This window comes from Tamandua tetradactyla, chromosome 7 (assembly GCF_023851605.1).
Source record: "Tamandua tetradactyla isolate mTamTet1 chromosome 7, mTamTet1.pri, whole genome shotgun sequence".
Classification (NCBI taxonomy): domain Eukaryota; kingdom Metazoa; phylum Chordata; class Mammalia; order Pilosa; family Myrmecophagidae; genus Tamandua; species Tamandua tetradactyla.
Genome location: NC_135333.1, coordinates 35,411,449 through 35,432,212, shown reverse-complemented (window position 1 = coordinate 35,432,212; position 20,764 = coordinate 35,411,449). Strand labels below are relative to the sequence as shown.

General features: G+C 40.6%; 2 protein-coding genes and 1 non-coding gene across 13 annotated transcripts in view; 2 read left to right on the top strand and 1 right to left on the bottom strand.

Moving 5' to 3' along the window:
- LOC143691066 (uncharacterized) overlaps positions 1–15,698 on the bottom strand; it is a 53,718-nt gene extending 38,020 nt beyond the window's left edge. For 5 of the 11 annotated variants that reach the window (XR_013179337.1, XM_077169044.1, XM_077169035.1 and 2 more), the window contains exon 1: positions 14,042–14,164. The gene's annotated coding sequence lies outside the window, so the exon portion shown is untranslated. Of the gene's footprint in view, positions 1–4,118; positions 4,570–6,433; positions 6,580–9,091; positions 9,142–14,041; positions 14,165–14,651; positions 14,744–15,346 lie in introns of those variants that run through there. The other 6 variants (XR_013179335.1, XR_013179336.1, XM_077169040.1 and 3 more) reach the window with 6 other exon arrangements.
- On the top strand, positions 2,230–2,336 carry LOC143642916 (U6 spliceosomal RNA). The gene has a single exon (XR_013155975.1). It is a non-coding gene; the product is annotated as a U6 spliceosomal RNA (small nuclear RNA).
- NDUFA6 (NADH:ubiquinone oxidoreductase subunit A6) lies at positions 14,875–19,856 on the top strand. The gene is made up of 3 exons (XM_077169045.1): positions 14,875–15,049; positions 18,807–18,922; positions 19,655–19,856. The coding sequence occupies exons 1-3, from the start codon at positions 14,911–14,913 to the stop codon at positions 19,784–19,786; spliced, it is 387 nt and encodes a 128-aa protein (XP_077025160.1). The 5' UTR covers positions 14,875–14,910; the 3' UTR covers positions 19,787–19,856.
- Positions 19,857–20,764: the final 908 nt, after the last annotated feature.

The window sequence follows — 20,764 nt, the reverse complement described above, 5'->3', positions numbered from 1 at the left end:
GCATAATAACTGAGAAGCAGAATGACAAACTGTGATACATTTATATGTATCCATATAAATATGGTGCAGCTATAAAATGAAGGATGTCAAGAGGCATGGAACAAACTGAATATACCTTAGGGACAATGTGGTTGTGTAAAATAAACCAGAAACAAAAGAACAAATATGCTAAGGTCTCTTTCAGAAAATATTTATAAGAAAATTGGAGCCTAGATTGTAAGCCCTTATAGCAATCACACTTAGTCTGAAGTTGTATGTATTTCTAGATGCTGAGACACTGAACTATATGTGTATCAGATGGTATTTCCCTGGAACTCTGAGTAACTCTGTGACACTTGAGACCCCAAGATGGAGTGCTGTAGCCCTGAAGGCTAGAATAGCTATATATAATAACAATTAAATAACCAAAGGGGAGATCAGGCCTCAATTAGAGTTAAAAATGAAACCTGGGTCTAATGTAAATCAGAATACGGGGTAAAAGATGATAATATAAATACTCTCGACCTTCACCTACTGTATGGGACCAAAGGTAGAAAGATTTATTATGTCTAGAACCTAGATTTTCTTCAACACATAATCTAAATAAACTCGTCTGGATAGCTCATTTGAATGACCCAGACTCTTGGGGTCCAGGGCTGGAATGAGGCCTTGTAGTTCTGTGTAGTTTCTGTAATGCCAGGACACATCTCAAACTGTGGTTGGCTGACAATTGGGAGGTGTTGGTGGGGTCTCTTGAGGATCCAAAGGAAAAAATATATATAATATATACATATATAACACTATTTCTTGAACTTTTCCTATCTGGGAAGCCCCAGGTGGTAAGTACCCTCTCAACCACTGGGGATTCCCAGGAAAATGGGCCAGGCCCTTGATTTTGAGACTTCCCATGGTGAGGTCTAGGAGTTGCTTCCAGGAAATCTCTTTGCTTCTCAGATGTGGCCTCTCATTCTCTAAGTCCAACTCTGAAAGAAAAGTCACTGTCCTCCCCTGTGTGAGACATGATATTCTGGGGTGAAGGCCTCCCTGGCAGCAATCGAGTATGGCTCCGAGGGATGAGTCTGGTTCTGGCACTGCAGAATCAACAACACCTTCTGGACCAAGGGGGTGAAGGGAGGTGTAATAAAAATAAGAAATCAGTGGCCAAGAGAGGTCAAATAGATTGGGAGGCTATTTGGGAAGCTACTGCTATGTAAACTTCCGTTAGATAGTGCTAATTATCATGGCTTGCTAAAACAACCAACATCACTTGTGTTGGCTCTTAAGAATACCTAGGGCTCAAACTGAGACTCTATAAAGGTTTCATGCACTGAGTTTGCTTTCCTGGAGGGTTCCTAGATCAGATAAATCCTGAAACCAAGAGAGACTAGCCTCTCCAAGATTATCAGTTAATTTCACCCCCCAATCCTTTAGTGTTGGCACCCCTTCTCAACATGAAAAAGTCAAAACAGGATTTGCCCAAAGATCCCTATAGATTTGGAGAAGGATTAAAGAAGGAGGAGGAGGTATAACAGACAGAATAGGATTTGGCAAATGAGTATGACTCTTGAATCACTATATTTATATTTCGTCTAGCCTCCAGTACTTTGGAGAAGCTAGAAGGAAAAATCTGAGATGGTGGAATGGTAGCCAATGACAAACTCTAGGATCTGTTCTGTAACTACTTGTTGAAGTTGAAGTACGCTTTGAAAATTATTGCTTTTTACTTTCTTTGCTTTGTATATATGTTATATTTTACAACAGAAAATGTTTTTAAAAAATCTTCTCACAAAGAAAACTCCAGGATCCTACTGCTTCACTAGTGATTTTTACCAAACTTTAAGAAAGAAATAACATTTTATACAAACTTTTCCAGAACACTGGAAAGGAGAGAATACTTCCCAACTCCTGTTATGAGAATATATTTATTCTGGAATCAAACCCAGAAAAGATTATAGAAAAAGAGAAAACTACAGAACAATACCTCTCATGAACATAGATGCAAAAATTAACAAAACTGCATCAACTGAAACTGATCACATATGAAAAAGATAATACATCATTACCAGTGGAATTTATCCCAGGAATGGTAAATTTGGTTCAATATTCAAAAACTAATCAGTGGGGTAGGCCACGGAGGCTCAGCAGGCGAGAATGCTCTCCTGCCATGCCAGAGGACCTGGGTTTGATTCTCGGTGCCTGCCCATGTATAACAAAAAAACAAAAAAACAAACAAAAAAAACTAATCAGTGTATGCTTGTTTTGGTGGTATATATACTAAAATTGGAACAATACAGAGAAGATTAGCATGGCCCCTGCACAAGGATGACATGCAAATTTGTGAAGCATTCCATATTTTTACCAGTAAGTGTAACTTAAGGATAAAAAAAGAAAGAGGGAAAAGAATATATAGATCTGACAAATAAAATCCAAAAGATAAGATGGTGGATTCAAGAAACACCTTTTCAGAATAACTTTGAATGTTAATGGACTAAACTTAACAATTAAAGATACAGATTGGGAGAATGGATTAAGAAATATAATCCAGATGTATGCTGCTTACAAGAGACTCATCTTAGACACAAGGATACAAATAGATTGAAAGTGAAAGGATGGAAAAAAGATGTTCCATGCAAGTTGTAACCAAAAGAAAGCATGAGTAACTATATTAATAACGGACAAAACAGACTTTACATGTAGTGACATCATAAGAGACAAAGAAGAACATTATGTATTAATAAAACGGACAATTCACCAAGAAGAAATAACAATCATAAATGTTTATGCACCCAATCAAGGAGCTCCAAAGTACGTGAGACAGACGTTGGCAAATCTGAAGGTAGTGATAGATGTTTCAACAATAATAGTAGGAGACTTCAATATGCTACTGTCCTCTATACATATAACAACCAGACAGAAAATCAACAAGGAAATAGAGAAGTTAAACAACTTGATAAATGAACTAGACCTAACAGACACATATAGGTCATTACATCCCAAAACACCAGGATATACATTCTTCTCTAGTGCTCATGAAACATTCTCCAGGATAGATCATATGCTGGAGCACAAAACAGGTCTTTATAAATTTTAAAACACAAACTATTCAAAGCACTTTCTCTGATCACAATGGAATGAAGCTGGAGATCAATAACCACAAAAGAACAAGAACTTTCACAAATACATGGAGATTAAATAACACACTCTTAAACACCCAGTGGGTCAAAGAAGAAATTGCTAGAGAAATCAGTAGCTATCTGGAGATGAACGAAAATGAGAATACAACATATCAGAACTTATGGGATGTGGCAAACACTGTGCAGAGAGGGAAATTTATTTCCCTAAATGCCTATATTAAAAAAACAAGAAAGAACAAAAATCGAGGAAACTGCTCACTTGGATGAACTTCAAAATGAACAGCAAACTAACCCCAAAGCAAATAGAAGATAAGAAATAACAAAGATTAAAGCAGAGTTAAATGAATGGGAGAAGAAAAGAACAATAGAAAGAATCAATAAAATCATAAGTTGGTTCTTTGAGAAAATCAATAAAATTGATGGGCCACTAGCAAGACTGAAAAAGAAAAAAGAGGATGAAAATAAACAAAATCTGAAATAAGAAGGGGTGCGTTACCACAGACCCTGAAGAAATATAAGAAATCTTAAGAGGATACTATGATCAGCTGTATGCCAACAAAATAGACAACTTAGATGAAATGGACAAATTCCTGGTAACACACAAACAAGCTACACTGACTCAGGAAGAGATAGAAGATCTCAACAAACCAATCACAAGGAAAGAGATTCCATCAGTCATCAAAAATCTTCCTACTTAGAAAACCCCATGGCCAGATGGTTTCACAGGGGAATTTTATCAAACATTTCAAAAAGAACTAACACCAACCCTGCTCAAACTTTTCCGAAAAATTGAGGAAAAAGGAACATTACCTAACTCATTTGATGAAGCTAATATTTTAATATCGAAACTGGGTAAAGATGCTATAAGAAAGGAAAACTACAGACCAATCTCCCTAATGAACATTGTTCTAGTTTCCTAGCTGCCAGAATGCAATATACCAGAAATGGATGGCTTTTAAAAAGGGGAATTTAATAAGCCAATCTAAGACATCCAGGGAAAGATACCTTGATTCAAGAAGGCTGATGAAGTTCAGGGTTTCTCTCTCAAGTGGAAAGGCAAATGTTGAACATGGTCAGAGTTTCACTTTCATCTGGAATGGCACATGGCAAACATGGTCATGGTTTCTCTCTCACCTGGAAGGACACAAGGCAAACATGGCGTCATCTGCTAGCTTCCTCTCCAGCTTCCCGGGAGGCATTTTCCTTCTTCATCTCCAAAAGTCGCTGGATGGTAGACTCTCTGCTTCATGGTGCTGTAGCCTTCTCTGCTCTCTCAGATTCTCCTACTTTTTCCAAAATGTTTATTTTTATAGGAGTCTAGTAATTTAATCAAGACCCACCTGGAATTGGGGAAGACACATCTCCACTTAATCCATCTTAAAAACCACTCAGAGGCAGGCCACGGTGGCTCAGCAGGCAAGAATGCTTGCCTGCCATGCCAGAGGACCCAGGTTCGATTCCTGGTGCCTGCCCATGTTAAAAAAAAAAAAAAACACATTCGATTGAGTCACATATCCAGGGAAATCATCTAATTAAAGTTTCAAACATACAGTACTGAATAGGGATTAGAAGAATGGCTGCTTTTATAAAATGAGACTAGGATTAAAACATGGCTTTTCTAGGGTTCATACATCCTCTCAAACTGGCACAAACATAGAGGCAAAAATTCTCAACAAAATACTAGCAAATTGAATCCAACAACAAAACATTAAAAGAATTATACACCATGACCAAGTGGGGTTTCTATCAAGAAAGCAAGGATGGTTCAACACAGGAAAATCAATTAATGTAATATAGCACATTAACAAATCAAAAGGGAAAATTCACATGGTCAACTCGATTGATGCTGAAAACACATTCAACAAAATGTAACATCCTTTTCTGAAAAAAAATACACTTCAAAAGATAGGAATCAAAGGCAACTTTCTCAATATGATAAAGGGCATATATGAAAAACCAATAGCCAGCATCATACTCAATGGAGAGAGACTGAATTCTTTCTCCCTAGATCAGGAACAAGACAAGGATGCCCTCTGTCACCACTATTACTCAACATTGTACTAGAAGTTCTAGCTAGAACAATCAAGCAGGACAAAGAAATAAAAGGCATCCAAATTGGAAAGGAAGAAGTAAAACTTTCATTATTTCCAGATGATATGATATTCTACTTGGAAAATCCTGAGAAATCTGCAACAAAGTTACTTGAGGAAGGTGGCAGGATATAAAATTAATGTGCAAAACTCAGTAATGTTTCTACACACAAGCAATATCCTAACTGAGGAGTCAGTCAAGGGAAAAATTCTATTCAAAATAGCAACTAAACAAATCAAGTACTTAGGAATGAGCTTACACCCTGTACAAAAATTAACGCAAAGTGGCTCAAACACCTAAATATAAGAACTAACACCATAAACCTTCTAGAAGGAAATGTAGGGAAACATTTTCAAGATGTAGAAATAGGAGGTAGCTTCCAAAACTTTACACCCAAAGCACAAGCAACAAAAGAAAAAATAGATAAATGGGAACTCCTCAATCAAATGCTTCTGCACCTCAAAAGACGTTGTCAAAAAGATGAGCAGACAGCCAACTCAATGGGAAAAAATATTTGGAAATCACACATCAGACAAAGGTTTGATATCCTGTATACGTAAAGAAATTACAAAACTCAACAACAAAATAACAAACAACCCAATTATAAAATGGGCTAAAGATATGAATAGGCATTTTTCTGAAGAGCAAATACAGATGGCTCAAAAGCACATGAAGAAACTATAAATATTGGAGAGGATATAGAGAAACTAGGACACTTATCCATTGCTGGTGGGAATGTATAATGGTGCAGCCACTATGGAAGACTGTTTGGCGGTTCCTTAGGAAACTATGTATCGAGTTGCCCTATGTTCTAGTTTGCTAGCTGCCAGAATGCAATACACCAGAAATGGAACGGCTTTCAAAAAGGGGAATTTAATGAGTTGCTAGTTTACAGTTCTAAGGCTGAGAAAAGGTCCCAATTAAAACAAGTCTATAGAAATGTCCAATCTAAGGCATCCCTCCAGGGAAAAATACCTTGGTTCAAGAAGGCCGATGCAAATCAAGTTCAAATGTCTTCCTGTCCAGCATTGTTAAGAAAGATTTATAAAGCATCTCCTTATTGGAATTATATCCAGCTTCTCCCTCTTCCCTGTAATAATTGTTAAGCTATTTAGTCAATATTTGGCTTCTGTGCATAGTTACCCACATTATGCAGAAGCTCTTTATTCCCCTAGTAATCATGTGGGGCCATCATTCCACCTTATGCATCTCTAAGCTCAAATGTTTACCTCTGCAGCGGCCTCATTCAGTTATCATTTATATCAGTTATTGGTTACAAGCTGATCATTCCAGTCACTCCACTATTAATTTTGTATTGCCCCTTGGATCATGCCCCATTTTTCAAGTGGTGTTTCCAAGCCTAAATCTTTTCTTCCTGCAAAAAAAAAAAAAAAAATCAAGCTATAAAAAAAAAAAAAAAAAGAAGGCCGATGCAGTTCAGGGTTTCTCTCTCATGTGAGAAGGCACATGGCGAACACAGTCAGGGCTTCTCTCTCAGCTGGAAGGGCACATGGCGAACACAGCGTCATCTGCTAGCTTTCTCTCCTGGCTTCTGTTTTCATGAAGCTCCCCGGGAGGCATTTTCCTTCTTCAACTACAAAGTTCGCTGGATGGTGGACTCTCTGCCTCGTGGTGCTGCAGCATTCTCTGCTCTCTCTGAATCTCTTATTCTCCAAAATGTTTCTTCTTTAGGGGACCCAAAGACTTATGAAGACCCACCCAAATGGGTGGAGACATGTCCTCATCTAATCCAGTTTAACAACCACTCTTGACTAAATCACATCTCCAGGGAGATGATCTGATTACAGTTTCAAACATACAGTATTGAACAGGGATTATTCTGCCTTTATAAAATGGGATGTTGATTAAAACATGGCTTCTCTAGGGTCCATACATCCTTTCAAACCAGCACACCCTATGACCCAGCAATAGCACTACTTGGTATATACCCAGAAGCACTGAAAGCAACGACACAAACAGACATTTGCACACCACTGTTCATAGCGGCATTATCCACAACCACCAAAAAATGGAAACAAACACAATGCCCATCAACAGATGAGTGGATCAACAAAATGTGGTATATACATATGATGGAATATTATGCAGCAGTAAGACAAAATGAAGTCTTGAAGCACATGACAAGATGGATGAGCCTTGAGGACATAATGCTGAGTGAAATTAGCCAGACACAAAAGGAGAGATACTGTATGATTCCACTTTTATGACCAGCATAAAGGTATAATCAGAGTCTTATAATATAGAACATAGGGGACTTAGAGATATATAGAAGTTAGAGATGGGTGAACCATTAGCTAATGAGGATGAACTCCAATGTTAGGGAATAGACAGGAGTGAAGGTGGTTCTCTAGTGGGTCTAGAAGTAATATTACCATATTGAAGATGAACAAGATAGAAAGAGGTTGTATAGACCTATGTGTCCCACTGATTCACACTAGAAATATGAATTAGTTCTTGCAAGAACTACCCCAAAGGTATGATTTGTGCACAAAGAGTGTTAAGTCCAGGGTACAGGGGGAAACTGCTATTGCATGCTATGGGCTATGTTTAACAGAAAAACATCAGCACTACCACAGCAACAGGATGGGTAAAAAATGGGGGGAGGGAGAAGAGTTAAGAGAAGATTTAGATTTCCTATTTGGTGGGGGTGTGTTTACTGATTCTCTCTCTCTTAGGAACAATGAAATTATATAAAATTGAGAGGGTTGATGGACTTTGGACTTTGGGCATTATACATGATGCCTGATGAATGCAGGTGGCTGAAGGACACAATGACTAAGAAGTAGATTGGTGAACAATGGTGTATACATATGATCAAATATTGTGCTCCTACAAAACGGAACGAAGTTGTGAGGCAGGCAGTGATGTGAATGAACCTGTGGGCCATTTGGTGAGGTAAAATAAGACAGAAAATGAAAGAATAATTATTGTATGGTCTCCTTTAGAAAATGCCTATAAGTAAATAGGAGTATGGATTGTAAAATCTTATAGCATACACATTTAGTTTGAACTGCTAATTACCATTTCTGGATTTTGAGAGACTGTTTTATATATCTATAACCTGGTATTTAGAGATAAGAACAAAGCCAATCGGGTCCCGATTAAGGTAATTCAGAACACAGGGGTAAGAAAGACATTGTCTTTATTTCAAAACCGCACCTACTCTTTGAGAACAAAGGAAGAAAGGTTTATTTTGTCTGGGATCTAATTTTCTGTAGCACATATGTAACACAACCTGTCTGGATAGCTCATATGGACAATTCAAACACAGGGAACCCAGAAAAAGAATGAGAGTATTTAATCCTGTATAGTTCATTGTAATGCCTGGATACATCATAGAATATAGTAAGCAGATAAGCAAAAAGTATTGGCAAATTCCTTTGAGGAATGGGAGAAAAAATATAGAACTATTAAACTTTACCATCAGGGAATCCCTTGATACTGTGTCATACATTAGGGACACCAAAATCAAGAGGCCAAGCCCTGAGGATTACTCTTGTGAAGCTTATGTAGGTAGCAGAGAAGCTTAGCCTACCTATAGGTATGCCTAAAAGTTACTTCTGGAGGACCTCTCTTGTTGCTCAGATGTGGCCTTGCTTTCTCTAAGCCCAACTCTGCAAGTGAAACTAATAAAGTATCAGTGGCTGAGAGAGTTCAAATAAGAGTCAAGAGGATATTCTGGAGGTCATTCTTATGCAAGCATTGGTATCTATCATTGTTAGGTCAGGGGAACTGGGAAGGGCACTGCAACTGGAGCTGTGGAGGCTGTGTCGCCCCTCCCAACATGGCTTTTGGAACCGCCCCTTCCGGACACCTGACCCCCTTGCTTAAAAACCACCCATGCCATCACCCAGGCACTGACTCACCTCCCTCCATTTTGGATTTGGTGAGCTCAGTCCGGGAGCGCAGAAATTTATAAGCATCAGAGTTTACCTTCAATGAAGTCATAATAGCGGAATCATGCAGTATTGAACCTTTTGCATCTGGCTTACTTTACTCAGCATAATTTCCTCCAGAGCGCCCGCTTTAAATTTCCTGGTCTACCGTCCTTCTTTCTCACCATTTCACCTCCTAAACCTTTCAATAATAACTTGCCAAACCCCAAACAAAAAATCATTCCAGCCAGTCCTAAAGAACACCTACAGTAATATATAAGATTCTTTAAAGGTTCCATAGACCAGGGTAACTATCCAGAAGGGTCCCTGTACCAGATAAATCCTGAAACCTAGAAGGCCCAGCCTCTCCAAACATTAGCTATTTCCATCTCCCTACCCCATATTATTGACAGCCCCTTTCAACATGAACAAGTTAGAATGGCCATAGCCCAATACCCCTAAAGAATGGGACAGAAAGATCAAAGGTGATGGTGGAGCTATTCAGAGAAGGTAGGTTTAACAAACGAATATGACTGCTGAATAATTAAACTGATATTTCTTTTAGTCTCCAGTATCTTAGAGCAGCAGCTAGAAGTAAAAACCTAAAATTGTGGAATTATAACCCATACCAAACTCTGAAATGGGTTCCACAACTAATTGTTGGTCTGTGCTTTGAAATTTATTGTTTTTTTGTATATACTTATATACAAAAAAAAGAAAAAGTAAAAAAAAAAACACAAACTGATAAGTAATCACACTGTAACATGTGCCTCTTGGTAGTTAATTTAAACTTCTTTTACAAAATAAAAATATCAGCAAAAAAGAAAAAAAGCACATGAAGAGATGCTCCTTTTCATTAGCTATAAAGCAAATGCAAATCAAGGTGACAATAAGCTATCACCTCACACCCATAAGAATGGCTGCTATTAAAGAACCAAAAGTACAAACGTTAGAGAGGATGCGGAGAAACTGGAACACTTATTAACTGCTGTTGGAAATATACAACGGCACAGCTGCTGTGTTAGATAGTTTGGCTGTTCCTTAGAAAACTAAATACCGAGTTGCTCTACAATCCGGCAAAACCACCACTCAGTATATATACAGAAGAGCTGAAAGCAGCGACACAAACAGGCATTTGCACACTGATATTCACAGCAGCATTATTCACAATTGCCAAAGGATGGAAACAATCCAAGTGCCCATCAACAGATGAGTGGATAAACAAAATGTGGTAAATACATATGATGGAATACTATTCAGCAGTAAGACAAAATGAGGCTCTGAAGCATATGACATGGATGAACGTTGAGGAAATTATGCTGAGTGAAGTAAGCCAGATGCAAAAGGTTCAATACTGCATGATTCCGCTATTATGACTTCATTAAAGGTAAACTCTGATGCTTATAATACAGAACATAGGGGACCCAGAGTTACATGAAAGCTAAAGATGGGTGAATGGTTAGCTAATGAGGTTGAACTTAAACGTAAGGGAATGGATAGAAGTGAAGGCAGTTCATTAGTGGGTCATATTGCCATATTAAGAGTGGTTGTATAGAGCTATGTAACCCACTGGTTAACACTACAAATATAAATAAGTTCTTGTATGAACTTCTTCAAAGGTATAAACTTTTAACAAAGAGTCAATGATATAGTGGTATAGGGGGAAAACTACTATTGCATGCTATGGCTTTTATTTAACAGGAAGAAATTAAAAGTACCACAGCAATATCAAGGGTAAATAATTGTGGGGGTGGGGGACTGGGACAAGAGTTAAGAGGAGGCTTGGTAGAGTCGAGAGGTTATCTTGAAGGTTATTCTTATGCGTTATATAGATTTTTTTAGCTTATGGTGCATTGGAGTGGCTAGAGGGAAGGACCTGAAACTTCTGAACTGTGTTCCAGTAACCTTGATTCTTAAAGACCGTAAAACTATACAGCTTTTACAATGCAATTGTGTGATTATGAGAATCCTGTGTCTGGTGCTTCTTTTATCCAGCATGTGGGCAGATGAGTGAAAAAACAAGGAAAAACAGATAAATAATGGGGGGATAAGGAATAATAAAAAAAATGGGTAGATTGAAATTCTAATGATCAGTGAGTTGGAGGGGCAAGGGATACGGGATGTATGAGTTTTTTCTTTTTTCTTCTTATTTCTTTTTCTGGAATGATGTAAATGTTCTAAAAATGATCGTGGTGATGAAAACAAAACTATGTGATGATATTGTGAGCCGTCGATTGTATACTGTGGATGCACTATATGTAAAGGAAGAGTTCTCAATAAAAATATTTTTTTAAAAAGATGAGGTTTGAAAAAACAAACTAAAAAAACAGGAGGTTTGGATTTTCTACTTGGTGAGGGCGTGTTTGTTATTTTTCTTCTGGGAGCAATGAAAATTGCCTAAAATTTAGAGTGTTGATGATTGTACAACTAATGAGGATAATGTGAAACATGGATTGCACAACTAACAAGGATATGTAAGACATGGATTGTTAACTTTTACATTATCCGTGATGTCCAATGGATGCAGGTGACTAAATGATACGCTGACTGAGAAACAGAACAGCCAGCCGTGGTGTAGACATGATGGAATATTGTGCGGATACAGAAAGCAACGAGTCACAAGGCAGGTAACAAGGTGAATGAACCTTGTGGACGCTATGTGATACAAAGTAAGCCAGAAACAAAATCACAAATATGGTATGGTCTCTTTTAGAAAATACTTATGAGAAATTGGGGCCTAGATTGTAAGCTCTTATAGGAGTCACATTTAGAATGGAGCTGTAAATATTATTTGTAGCTTTTGAGATGCTGTGCTATACATGTATGACTTGGTAACTCCCTGGAACTTTGGGTACTTAGGTGATACCTAAGACTCAGAGTTGGAGTTTTACAGCTCTGAAAGTCAGGATTACTACACACAACCGAAAAAGAGCTCAGGCTTCAATTAGAGATAAGAACAAAACCAATCTGGTTGGGACTAAGGTAAATCAGAATTCAGGGTAAAGGATGACAATGTCTGTATTTTAGAACTTCACCTATTGTGTGACACCAACAGAAGAGAGGTTTATTTTGTCCAAACACCTAAATTTTCTGTAAAACATAATCTAACTCAACCTGTCTGGATAGCTCATGTAAACAACCCAAACCATGGAGACCAGAATGGGAATAAGGGCTTGTAATTCTGTATAGTTTAATGTAATACCTGGATATATCCTAGAATATGTTGAGCAGATAATTAAAATGTACGGGCAGCCTTTCGAGGGGCAGCAGAAAAAGAATATGGAATTATTAAACCTTACCACCAGGGAAACCCCTGATACTGTCTCAAATAATAGGGACTTCCAAGTCAACAAGTCAAGCCCTTGGTCTTTTCTTTTCATTTTAAAAGTTATACCTTTATACAGTCATCTTCAAGAAGCAAGGCTACTGGAACACAGCTCAACAATTTCAGGCACTCACTCCAGCCACTACGATATACCATAAACTAAAAAGAGATATCTATATAATGCTTAAGAATAATCTCCAGAATAACCTCTAGACTGTTTGAAATCTCTCAGCCACCAAAACTTTATTTTGTCTCAACTCTCCCTTTTGGTCAAGAGTTTTCTCAATCCCTGGATGCCAGGTCCTGGCTCATTCTGGGAGTTCTGTCCCACATTGCCAGGGAGAATTATACCCTTGGGAGTCATGTCCACATAGTTGGGAGGGCCATAAGTTTACTTGCTGAGTTCAAGCCTTTGATCTTAAGGCTTGCTCTTATGAAGCTTATATCTGTAATGGAGAAACTAAGCCTACCTACAGATATACCTAAGAATTACTTCCTCCCCAAAAAACCTCTTTTGTTGCTCAGCCCAACTCTGCAAGGAAAATCATTACCCTCCCTACATGGGACATAATATTGGAGGGATGAAATTCTCCCCTGCAATGTGGGACATGACTTTCAGGGATAAGCTGGCCCTGGCATCATGGGAGTGACAACACCTTCTTGACCAAAAAGTGGAAAAGAAATGTAACAAAATAAGGCATCAGTGCCTAAGGGAGTTCAAATACAGTTGAGAAGCTATTCTGGAGACCACTCTTATGCAAGCTTCAGCTAGATATTGCTAATCGCCACAGTTTGCCAAATCCTACCCAAAACCATTCCTGTTAACCCTAGAGAACACCTAGGACTCTGAGATTCTACAAAAGTTTCATGCACTAAAATTACTCTCCAGAAATTTACAACCTCCAGATGGTTCCTAGGTCAGATATGTCCTGAAACCCAGAGGGGCTAGCCTCTCCAGAACATCAACTAGTTCCATCCCCCTATTCCATATTGCCCACACTCTTTTCCAACAGGAAAAAGTTAGAATGGGCATAGCCCAAATACCCCTCAAGTTTGGGAGAAGGATAAAAAGAGGAGGAGTTATAATAGTGAAGGCAGGATTTAACAAATGAGCATGACCACTCAATCACTACACTGATATTTCTTTTAGTCTCCAGTGTCTTGGAGCAGCTATAAGGAAAAACCTGAAATTGTGGAAGCGTAACCCATACCAAACTCTGAAATCTATTCTATAACTACATGTTTTGATGTGCTTCAAAATTTATTGCTTTTTTCTATATCTTATATTTCACAATGAAAATGCTTTTAAAAACGATAGTAATAAGTTATAATGAAAACTATATACATAATATGGGAGGAATAAAGTACCTGCTTTTTTACCCTGTAAAACGGGAGCAATTGGGCTATATGCAGAGCCATATTCCAGTCTACTCCTGGTTCCTAGAACCCTGGCCCCTTTCTGCTTCTGAACACTCACAAGGAGCCTGTCAACTGCAGATTGAGAAAAACATCATGACCCTCAGGCTGAGTCAGCTGAGTGAACCAAAGTGGCAAGTGACCTATTTTCTGCACCTCAGTCTCCTCCTCCGTAAAATGGGGATTCTAACAGTACATACCTGTGTGTGCCATTAAAGGCGGCTTTGTAAAATAGCCTCATGTGTTAATAGCTGGTACTTTTTCCTTTACATTTTCAGGCTTCTCTTGACATTCAGAGATAACCTCAGTACAAAAATGCAAAAAAAAAAGAGAGAGAGAGAGAGAGAGAGAGAGCGAAATACCAGAGTGGACAATCTAAGTTTTCTTCTGGCTCCAAAATCCTAGGCCACTTTTCAGAGATCCAAGGTTTGGGATGACGTCCTTGTCTGAAATGGGACTGATAATATATCCTCCCTGTCAAGGATGTGGAGTAGCGACAAGAAACTTATGGCCAAGAATGCGCTTTGACATCAACACTGTGCTGAGTTGGTTTATAAAAGAAAAAGTAAAAAAAAAAAATGTTGCCGAAGAAAGGGTGCAAAGGGACCAGGTCAGAGCGCCAATAACCGAGGAGCCATTATCCGCTTTGGGGCCGCCTCAGGGGCTCGCGGCACGCGGCCACAGACTGACCGCAAAAGGTCTTCGAGGCCGCATACCCAACCCGCCCAGGCAGGAGGCCAGATACAGCTCCGCAGCCCCGGCACCTGCCCGCGTCACCTCAGCCAACCCAGAGGCTCGAGAGCCCCCTACCGGCTGCACCGCCCCTCAGAGCGACAGGCAAAGCGACCAACCGCCGAGCGTGCGATTCCTCACGTGAGCATGCGCAGTCGCCACCAGTCGGTCTCCTACGCAGAGAGAAATTTTCTACCCAATCAGAGAACCCTTGAGCCATTCTCCCGCCCACTCGCGGAGTTTGAGGCGGCCAATTTTAGCCAATGAGAAAAGATATTCGTCCTTAGACTTCCAGGTTCGAAGAAGGGTGGGGCTGGGAAGGGAGTTCTTTAGCAAGATGGCGGCGAGTGGCGTTCGCCGGGCTGCTGCGGTGGCCAGCACCTCGGTGAAGCCTATCTTCAGCCGGGACATGAACGAGGCCAAGCGGAGGGTGCGCGAGCTCTACCGCGCCTGGTATCGGGAGGTGCCGACCACTGGTGAGAGGCAGCGGCGCACGCGGGGTCCCGGAGTCAGCCGCCCAAGGTCGCAGCCCACCCGGCCTCCGCTCTCGCACGGGACAAGCTGAGGTCTCCACCTTGGGCAGATACCGGGTGCTTCGGGGATGAAGGGTCATCCCAGCCTGTGGTGGCCCCTACCTGGCGGCGGCACCGGAATCAGACCAACCTGGCCTAGCGTCAGTACAGCGCTTCTAGGCCCCTTCGGTGCTTTGGCCTCAAATGTGCCGGTAATCTTTATAGAACCCTGAGGGAGGGCAGAGGCTATCGCTGACATACCCAATTTATAGGTGAGGAAATTGAGGCTCCGAGAGCCGAAGTGACAGGCTCAAGGCTCAGAGCGACCGCTCGCTGAATCTGGAACCCATAGTGTACTCTAGAATCCCAGAAAAGATGTACGGATGCTCATTAGATTATATAAATAAAGTGGCTGTGAGACTTGAGCGTTCATTCAGCTCCCACACCCTCCACAGAACAAATAAACTGAACGGGACGAGGGAAGTGATTTTTCCAAGGTCATCCTTGGTGCCTTTTACGATCTCCCAGGCCTTGTTCCCTAGCCCAGCCGCTTTTTTCTGGTATTCCTGGGGGATCCTTCCTAAGCCCTGTTGCTTCTCCCCGGCTCCCCACTCCCCTGGACTGTACCCCCACACACACCCTAGAGCCCCTGCGTACACTTAGATATGAGGGAACCAGGACACTCACCTGAAGCTCCCAGAGTTCAGAGACTGATTCCTTATCTCGGCACTGCTCTCAGTGTTGCCAATGTTCCTAATGAACAAAGGTTGGGAAATTCCATCTTTATTGTCAAGGGCAGTACAGATGTTAGAGGCTGTCAGTATTTTAATTTAATATGCTTTAACTTGGTTCTTCAGTCCATCTGAGAGGGGAGGTGTTTTTGAGCCACTTGGGGCACCATAGCACCCACCTCCCAGCTCCCGCCTGTGTGTCTGAGAGGCCGTTAGAATGTGGTGATTAGAAGCTCAGCCCTTGGGCAAGTTGTTTCATCTCCCTGTCCTGTTTCCTCACCTGTGAAATGGGAATGGTGGAACCTTCTTCAGAGGGATACCTTATATCTAAGGTGGTTAGGACAGGTCCTTGGAAAGCACTTTTTAAATGTCTACTGCTGTTGTAGCTGTTAACCCAGGAGGAGCCTGCACGCAGAACTCCAGTTCCTTAATGTATGGGACTGTGCTGCAGAGTCTCCATCCTCAAGAAGCTGCCCTTAAAGAGTTGCTGATGAACAGAACTGAAACCTACAGCATACTAGGGAGGGAGGGAGTTACGTATTCTTTGGAATTTTCCGGGAATGCAAATTCAGATTCCTTCTGGAGGCCTGGGGGATAATTAGGGTAGAGGGAGTGATAATAAGGTGAGGAGGGTGCATTCAAATTCAGACTTTTAAAAAATTAGCATTTGCTAGCAGAATACTTTCTATAAATGGAGGTGTGGGAAGGTTGGGTGATGAGGACCAGATTCAAGAAGGGTAGTTTGCCCAGGGGTGAATTGGGGGTAGAACCAAGGTGTCCTGACTCTCAGTACCCAGCTCTTCCTCAATCACCCCTTCCCTCAAATAACTTTTGGAAGATAATCCCAGAGTAAGAAGGGTCCTAAGAGGAGGAAGAGAAAGCAGGGTGTTGTAGGGTCCTAGAGAGTAAGGGAAGAAGTGGGGTAGGGGAAGGGGTATAGGGGATGAGACATCATTAGGGGAGGATTGGTCTGTAGCTGGTTAGTAGCTCAGGCCTGTGGCTACACTGGTCTCTTGATATTCATCACTGGAGGAACTGAACCTAAGGGTGGGGAAAGTGATACTACTAATAATGAGCATTTATTGAAATGCTTACTGAAGGTTTGGCACTGTGTTATGGGCTTTATATTGCCTTATTTAAAGTTGATGTTAATTGTTTCCCTGTCTTACAGATGAGAGGAAATTGAGGCATATAAACTTGTCTCAGAACACACCACCATAAGTAGAAGAGCCAGACTTGTGTCTCTAGTACCTAACTCTTAGCGTCCGTACTAGTTTCCCTGTATCCCACCAGACCTAGTTTTGCTGCAGTTTTCAGTCTCTGCAGCAGAGTGCTGTTTGTCTTGATGGTGGCCAGCTTGGGAAAGGAGCATGGGAACAGAACTGCCTTTGAATCACTCCTTTGAAAAACTCTTACATACTGTTTGGTGACCACAAGATCAAACCATAACTTTCCCCAGGTCACCTAATAAGTTAGATTCCAAATCAGTGTATTTGTTTTGCATCTGTCTTATTGTTCCTTTTTTTTTTTGGCTCTTTTCTGAAATTCTTAGTATGTCTCTGACCAGGGTGTTTAATATTTAGCTCGCTGGGGGAAACTTAGATTTCTACTGCTTGTCGGTTTCCAGGGTATAAATACCATGGCTGATTTTGAGCTAACAAAGGGAAGTGAGTGAAAGTGGAGATGGGAAGAGATGCGTACAATTAGCCCTCCCATTCCAGCACAGTGTGGAAACTGAATTACTGCCAGTGTGACTGACTTCAGTGTTGTTAACACTTCCCTATAAAACTAGAATGCCTGGTCTCCTGTTGATTTTCTGCCGTCTGCTAATTACCTGGTTGGTTTAGAAATGCTGTTGTCTCTGCAGCATGACGTGGTACTCCTTTCAGCTGCAGCATTATTTTTCTATCACTGTCACTAAGTTATAAGTGTAATTAAAGGCTCAAATTTTATCGACTAATTCAGTCACTAAATGATCCGCTTGGTTTTCTGGGCTGGTTCTGATAGTTCTGTAGGCCAGAATGGACATTTCCATGGGCATGGCCACAGCAGAAGGCATCCTCACCATCCAAGTACACACTGACTTCTCCCTCAGCCATGAGACCCCTTCTAACCTCTGAACCTTGCTTTTGCTGTCCTCTCAACCTGGTGTATCCTCTCTTCTCTGCATTCTGCTTACTACTCAGAGTCCTGTTCATGCAGTTGTTGTCATCAGCACATCCATAGGAGGTGACTGCAAGGGAGGGGAACACAAAAGACTAAAGCCCAATTTTCAGAGGATATTTGTGTGCCTTTTCTGAAGCCATTGAGTCTGGCCCTATTTTAGACACACATTCATGGATGGCTGCCCTTCAATTAGAATTTAAGACTGAGAGAACAGGAGCTGCATCTTCAACTTCTCTCTTCCTCCAAGTAACCTAATGTATTAACTGCTTGTTGGATTGAAACCTTCCCTACCCATATAGACCCTCAGCATTCTCCTTCAATGCCAAATTCCTGTGTGCTTATAGCCCACACCATATCATTTTGCATTAATGTCAACCCTGTCATCATCTTTTGCTGATTATCCCATATACTAATAATGCTAATATGTATTGAGAGCTTATTCCATGCCAGTCATTGTTTTAAGCATTTTGTGTTATCTCATGGAATCATTTCACTGATAAATATTCTCAGACAGACATCCATTTCACAGGATCAAATAGGTGATAAGAAGCAGAGCTGGAATTTGAACCCAAGCAGTTCATGCCCTTGAATTTGCTTTACTCTCTCTCCTAATGCAGTGCTCTCATCTCCCCACACAGAACATAAGTTCCTGGAGAGCAAACACCTTGTCTTACACTTCTTCATAGCCTGAGGCTGAGGCTGATCTTTGGTGAATGGGATGAATGGATAGCCTGTATGTGTTCAGTGGCTATCCATTGATGAGAATTTTTAAAAATATGTTTTATCCATATTAATTTCTACCCCGAATCATGCTTTCTCTCTAGTGCACTTATTCCAGCTAGACATCACTGTGAAACAGGGACGGGACAAAGTCCGAGAAATGTTTATGAAGAATGCCCATGTCACAGACCCCAGGGTGGTTGATCTCCTGGTCATTAAGGTAACTGACTCTTCCCTTACCAATTTAAAAGCAGCCAGTCTTCCTAGATGAGCATTTTGTCCTGCATCAGCAACTGTTGCTCAGTATTTCAAAAGAGCCACTGAACCTAAAGGTTATCACCTGGTTAAGTAAAAAATTCCACTGGGTCTTACATTTTATAACAAAAAAAAAAAAAGATAAAGGCTGTTTTCTTGTTTCTTGTCCTGCTTGTATGGTGCCTTTTAAATTAAAAAAAAAAAAAAAAAGATAAAGGGAGGAAAGTTTGGGCTCTTCTAAAGCCTCTTCCTTGGTTGCCAACTTACGGCTGAGAGGCAGGCAGGTTGACCATTAGTCCTGTGTAAATGGAGCTAAACCCTGAGCCTGATTCTATCTCCCTGGCAAATCACATTAGTTTCAGCATTGGATAAGTTAATAATAGAAAAGAAATGTTAAGCAGAAACCTAAGTCAATCAGGATAGATAGTCATGGGGTAAGGGCCTGTTCACCTGAAAGTCTATCCTTTTTGGGACCAGTTAGCCACAGAGATAAAGAGTATTTGAAAGGCGTCAGAGACATTTAATCCAGCCACCTCGGTTTCCAGATGCAGAAACTGTTTCTAGACAGAGCAAACATGTCTTGCCCAAGGTAACCCAACAAGTCAGTGCCAGAGCTGAAAACAGAACCTTGGTTTTTGGTGTTGTATTCCTTCCACTTAACTACTTTGACTGAAGACCTCTCCCCTTACTTGTGCAGGGAAAGATGGAGCTGCAGGAAACGATTAATGTTTGGAAACAGCGGACACATGTTATGCGTTTTTTCCATGAAACAGAAGCACCAAGGCCAAAGGACTTCCTGTCTAAGTTTTATGTTGGCCACGACCCATGAAGTCATTCGTTGGAAAGGTGCACGTTGGTATTTATTTTAGAGCACAAATAAACTCATGATATAATGGTCACTCTGTGATAGAATTCTTTTGATTAGCCAGTGGGAAGCTTCTGTCTGCAGTCTCTCTCACCTCTTGCAGAAACAAGTGGGGTCTTAGTATAAATACCACCTATTCTTCCTCTTTTCCTGAAGTGTGATGTTTCCTGATTGGATTCTCTTCCTCAGAATCTTGCATATCAGTAAACAGGAAAGGATGAGGCCATCTGCTCAGAAACTGTCATAACGGGTGTGAGGCTGGATGACTTTGTTAACTGTTTCTCCAGTCTCCAGGTTTGGATACCAGATTATTCCAAATTAGCCAGCTTTCACTGATGGAGAGGGATTAAGAAGGTGCTAAGAGGCCTAGCCCCTCTACTTGCAACAAGCACCAATTCTTTAAAGGAAATTAATTTCCTGATCAGTTGGGCACCTTGCTAGGGACACAGCTGTTCAAAGCAGACAACGAAAACAATATCCCTACTGTTTTTGCAAACTCTGGTACAGCTCTAAAGTGATAGGAGAATAAATATTTGTTGACCCAGGTTGAAGAACTGATCTCTGTTTACTTTGCATGGGTGTGTTTCTTTTCCTAGACAGTCCAAATGCTGGAAAAAGGTATCCAATATCTATAGGTATATCACTGACGATTTCCAAACTTTTCAGCACCAAGGGTCATCTTTTACTTCTCTTCACCGAAGGAATGCATGTTTTGAAAAAACATCTCTAGTAATTACACTTCTTAAATTGTTTTTAACAACTCTCCTTATGCTTGGCATGTGTTAACTAGCCAGTGTTACTAAACACACAAAAAGCTTGAGGCTTTAGTTAACCTGTGTAACTTTACTGAGGGAAAACAGTTTCTGTTGGGCTTTTGTAAATACTGAAACTAGGTGCCTGGCCCCCATAATTACCTTTGTGGGTGTACAGGGGCCTGGAGAT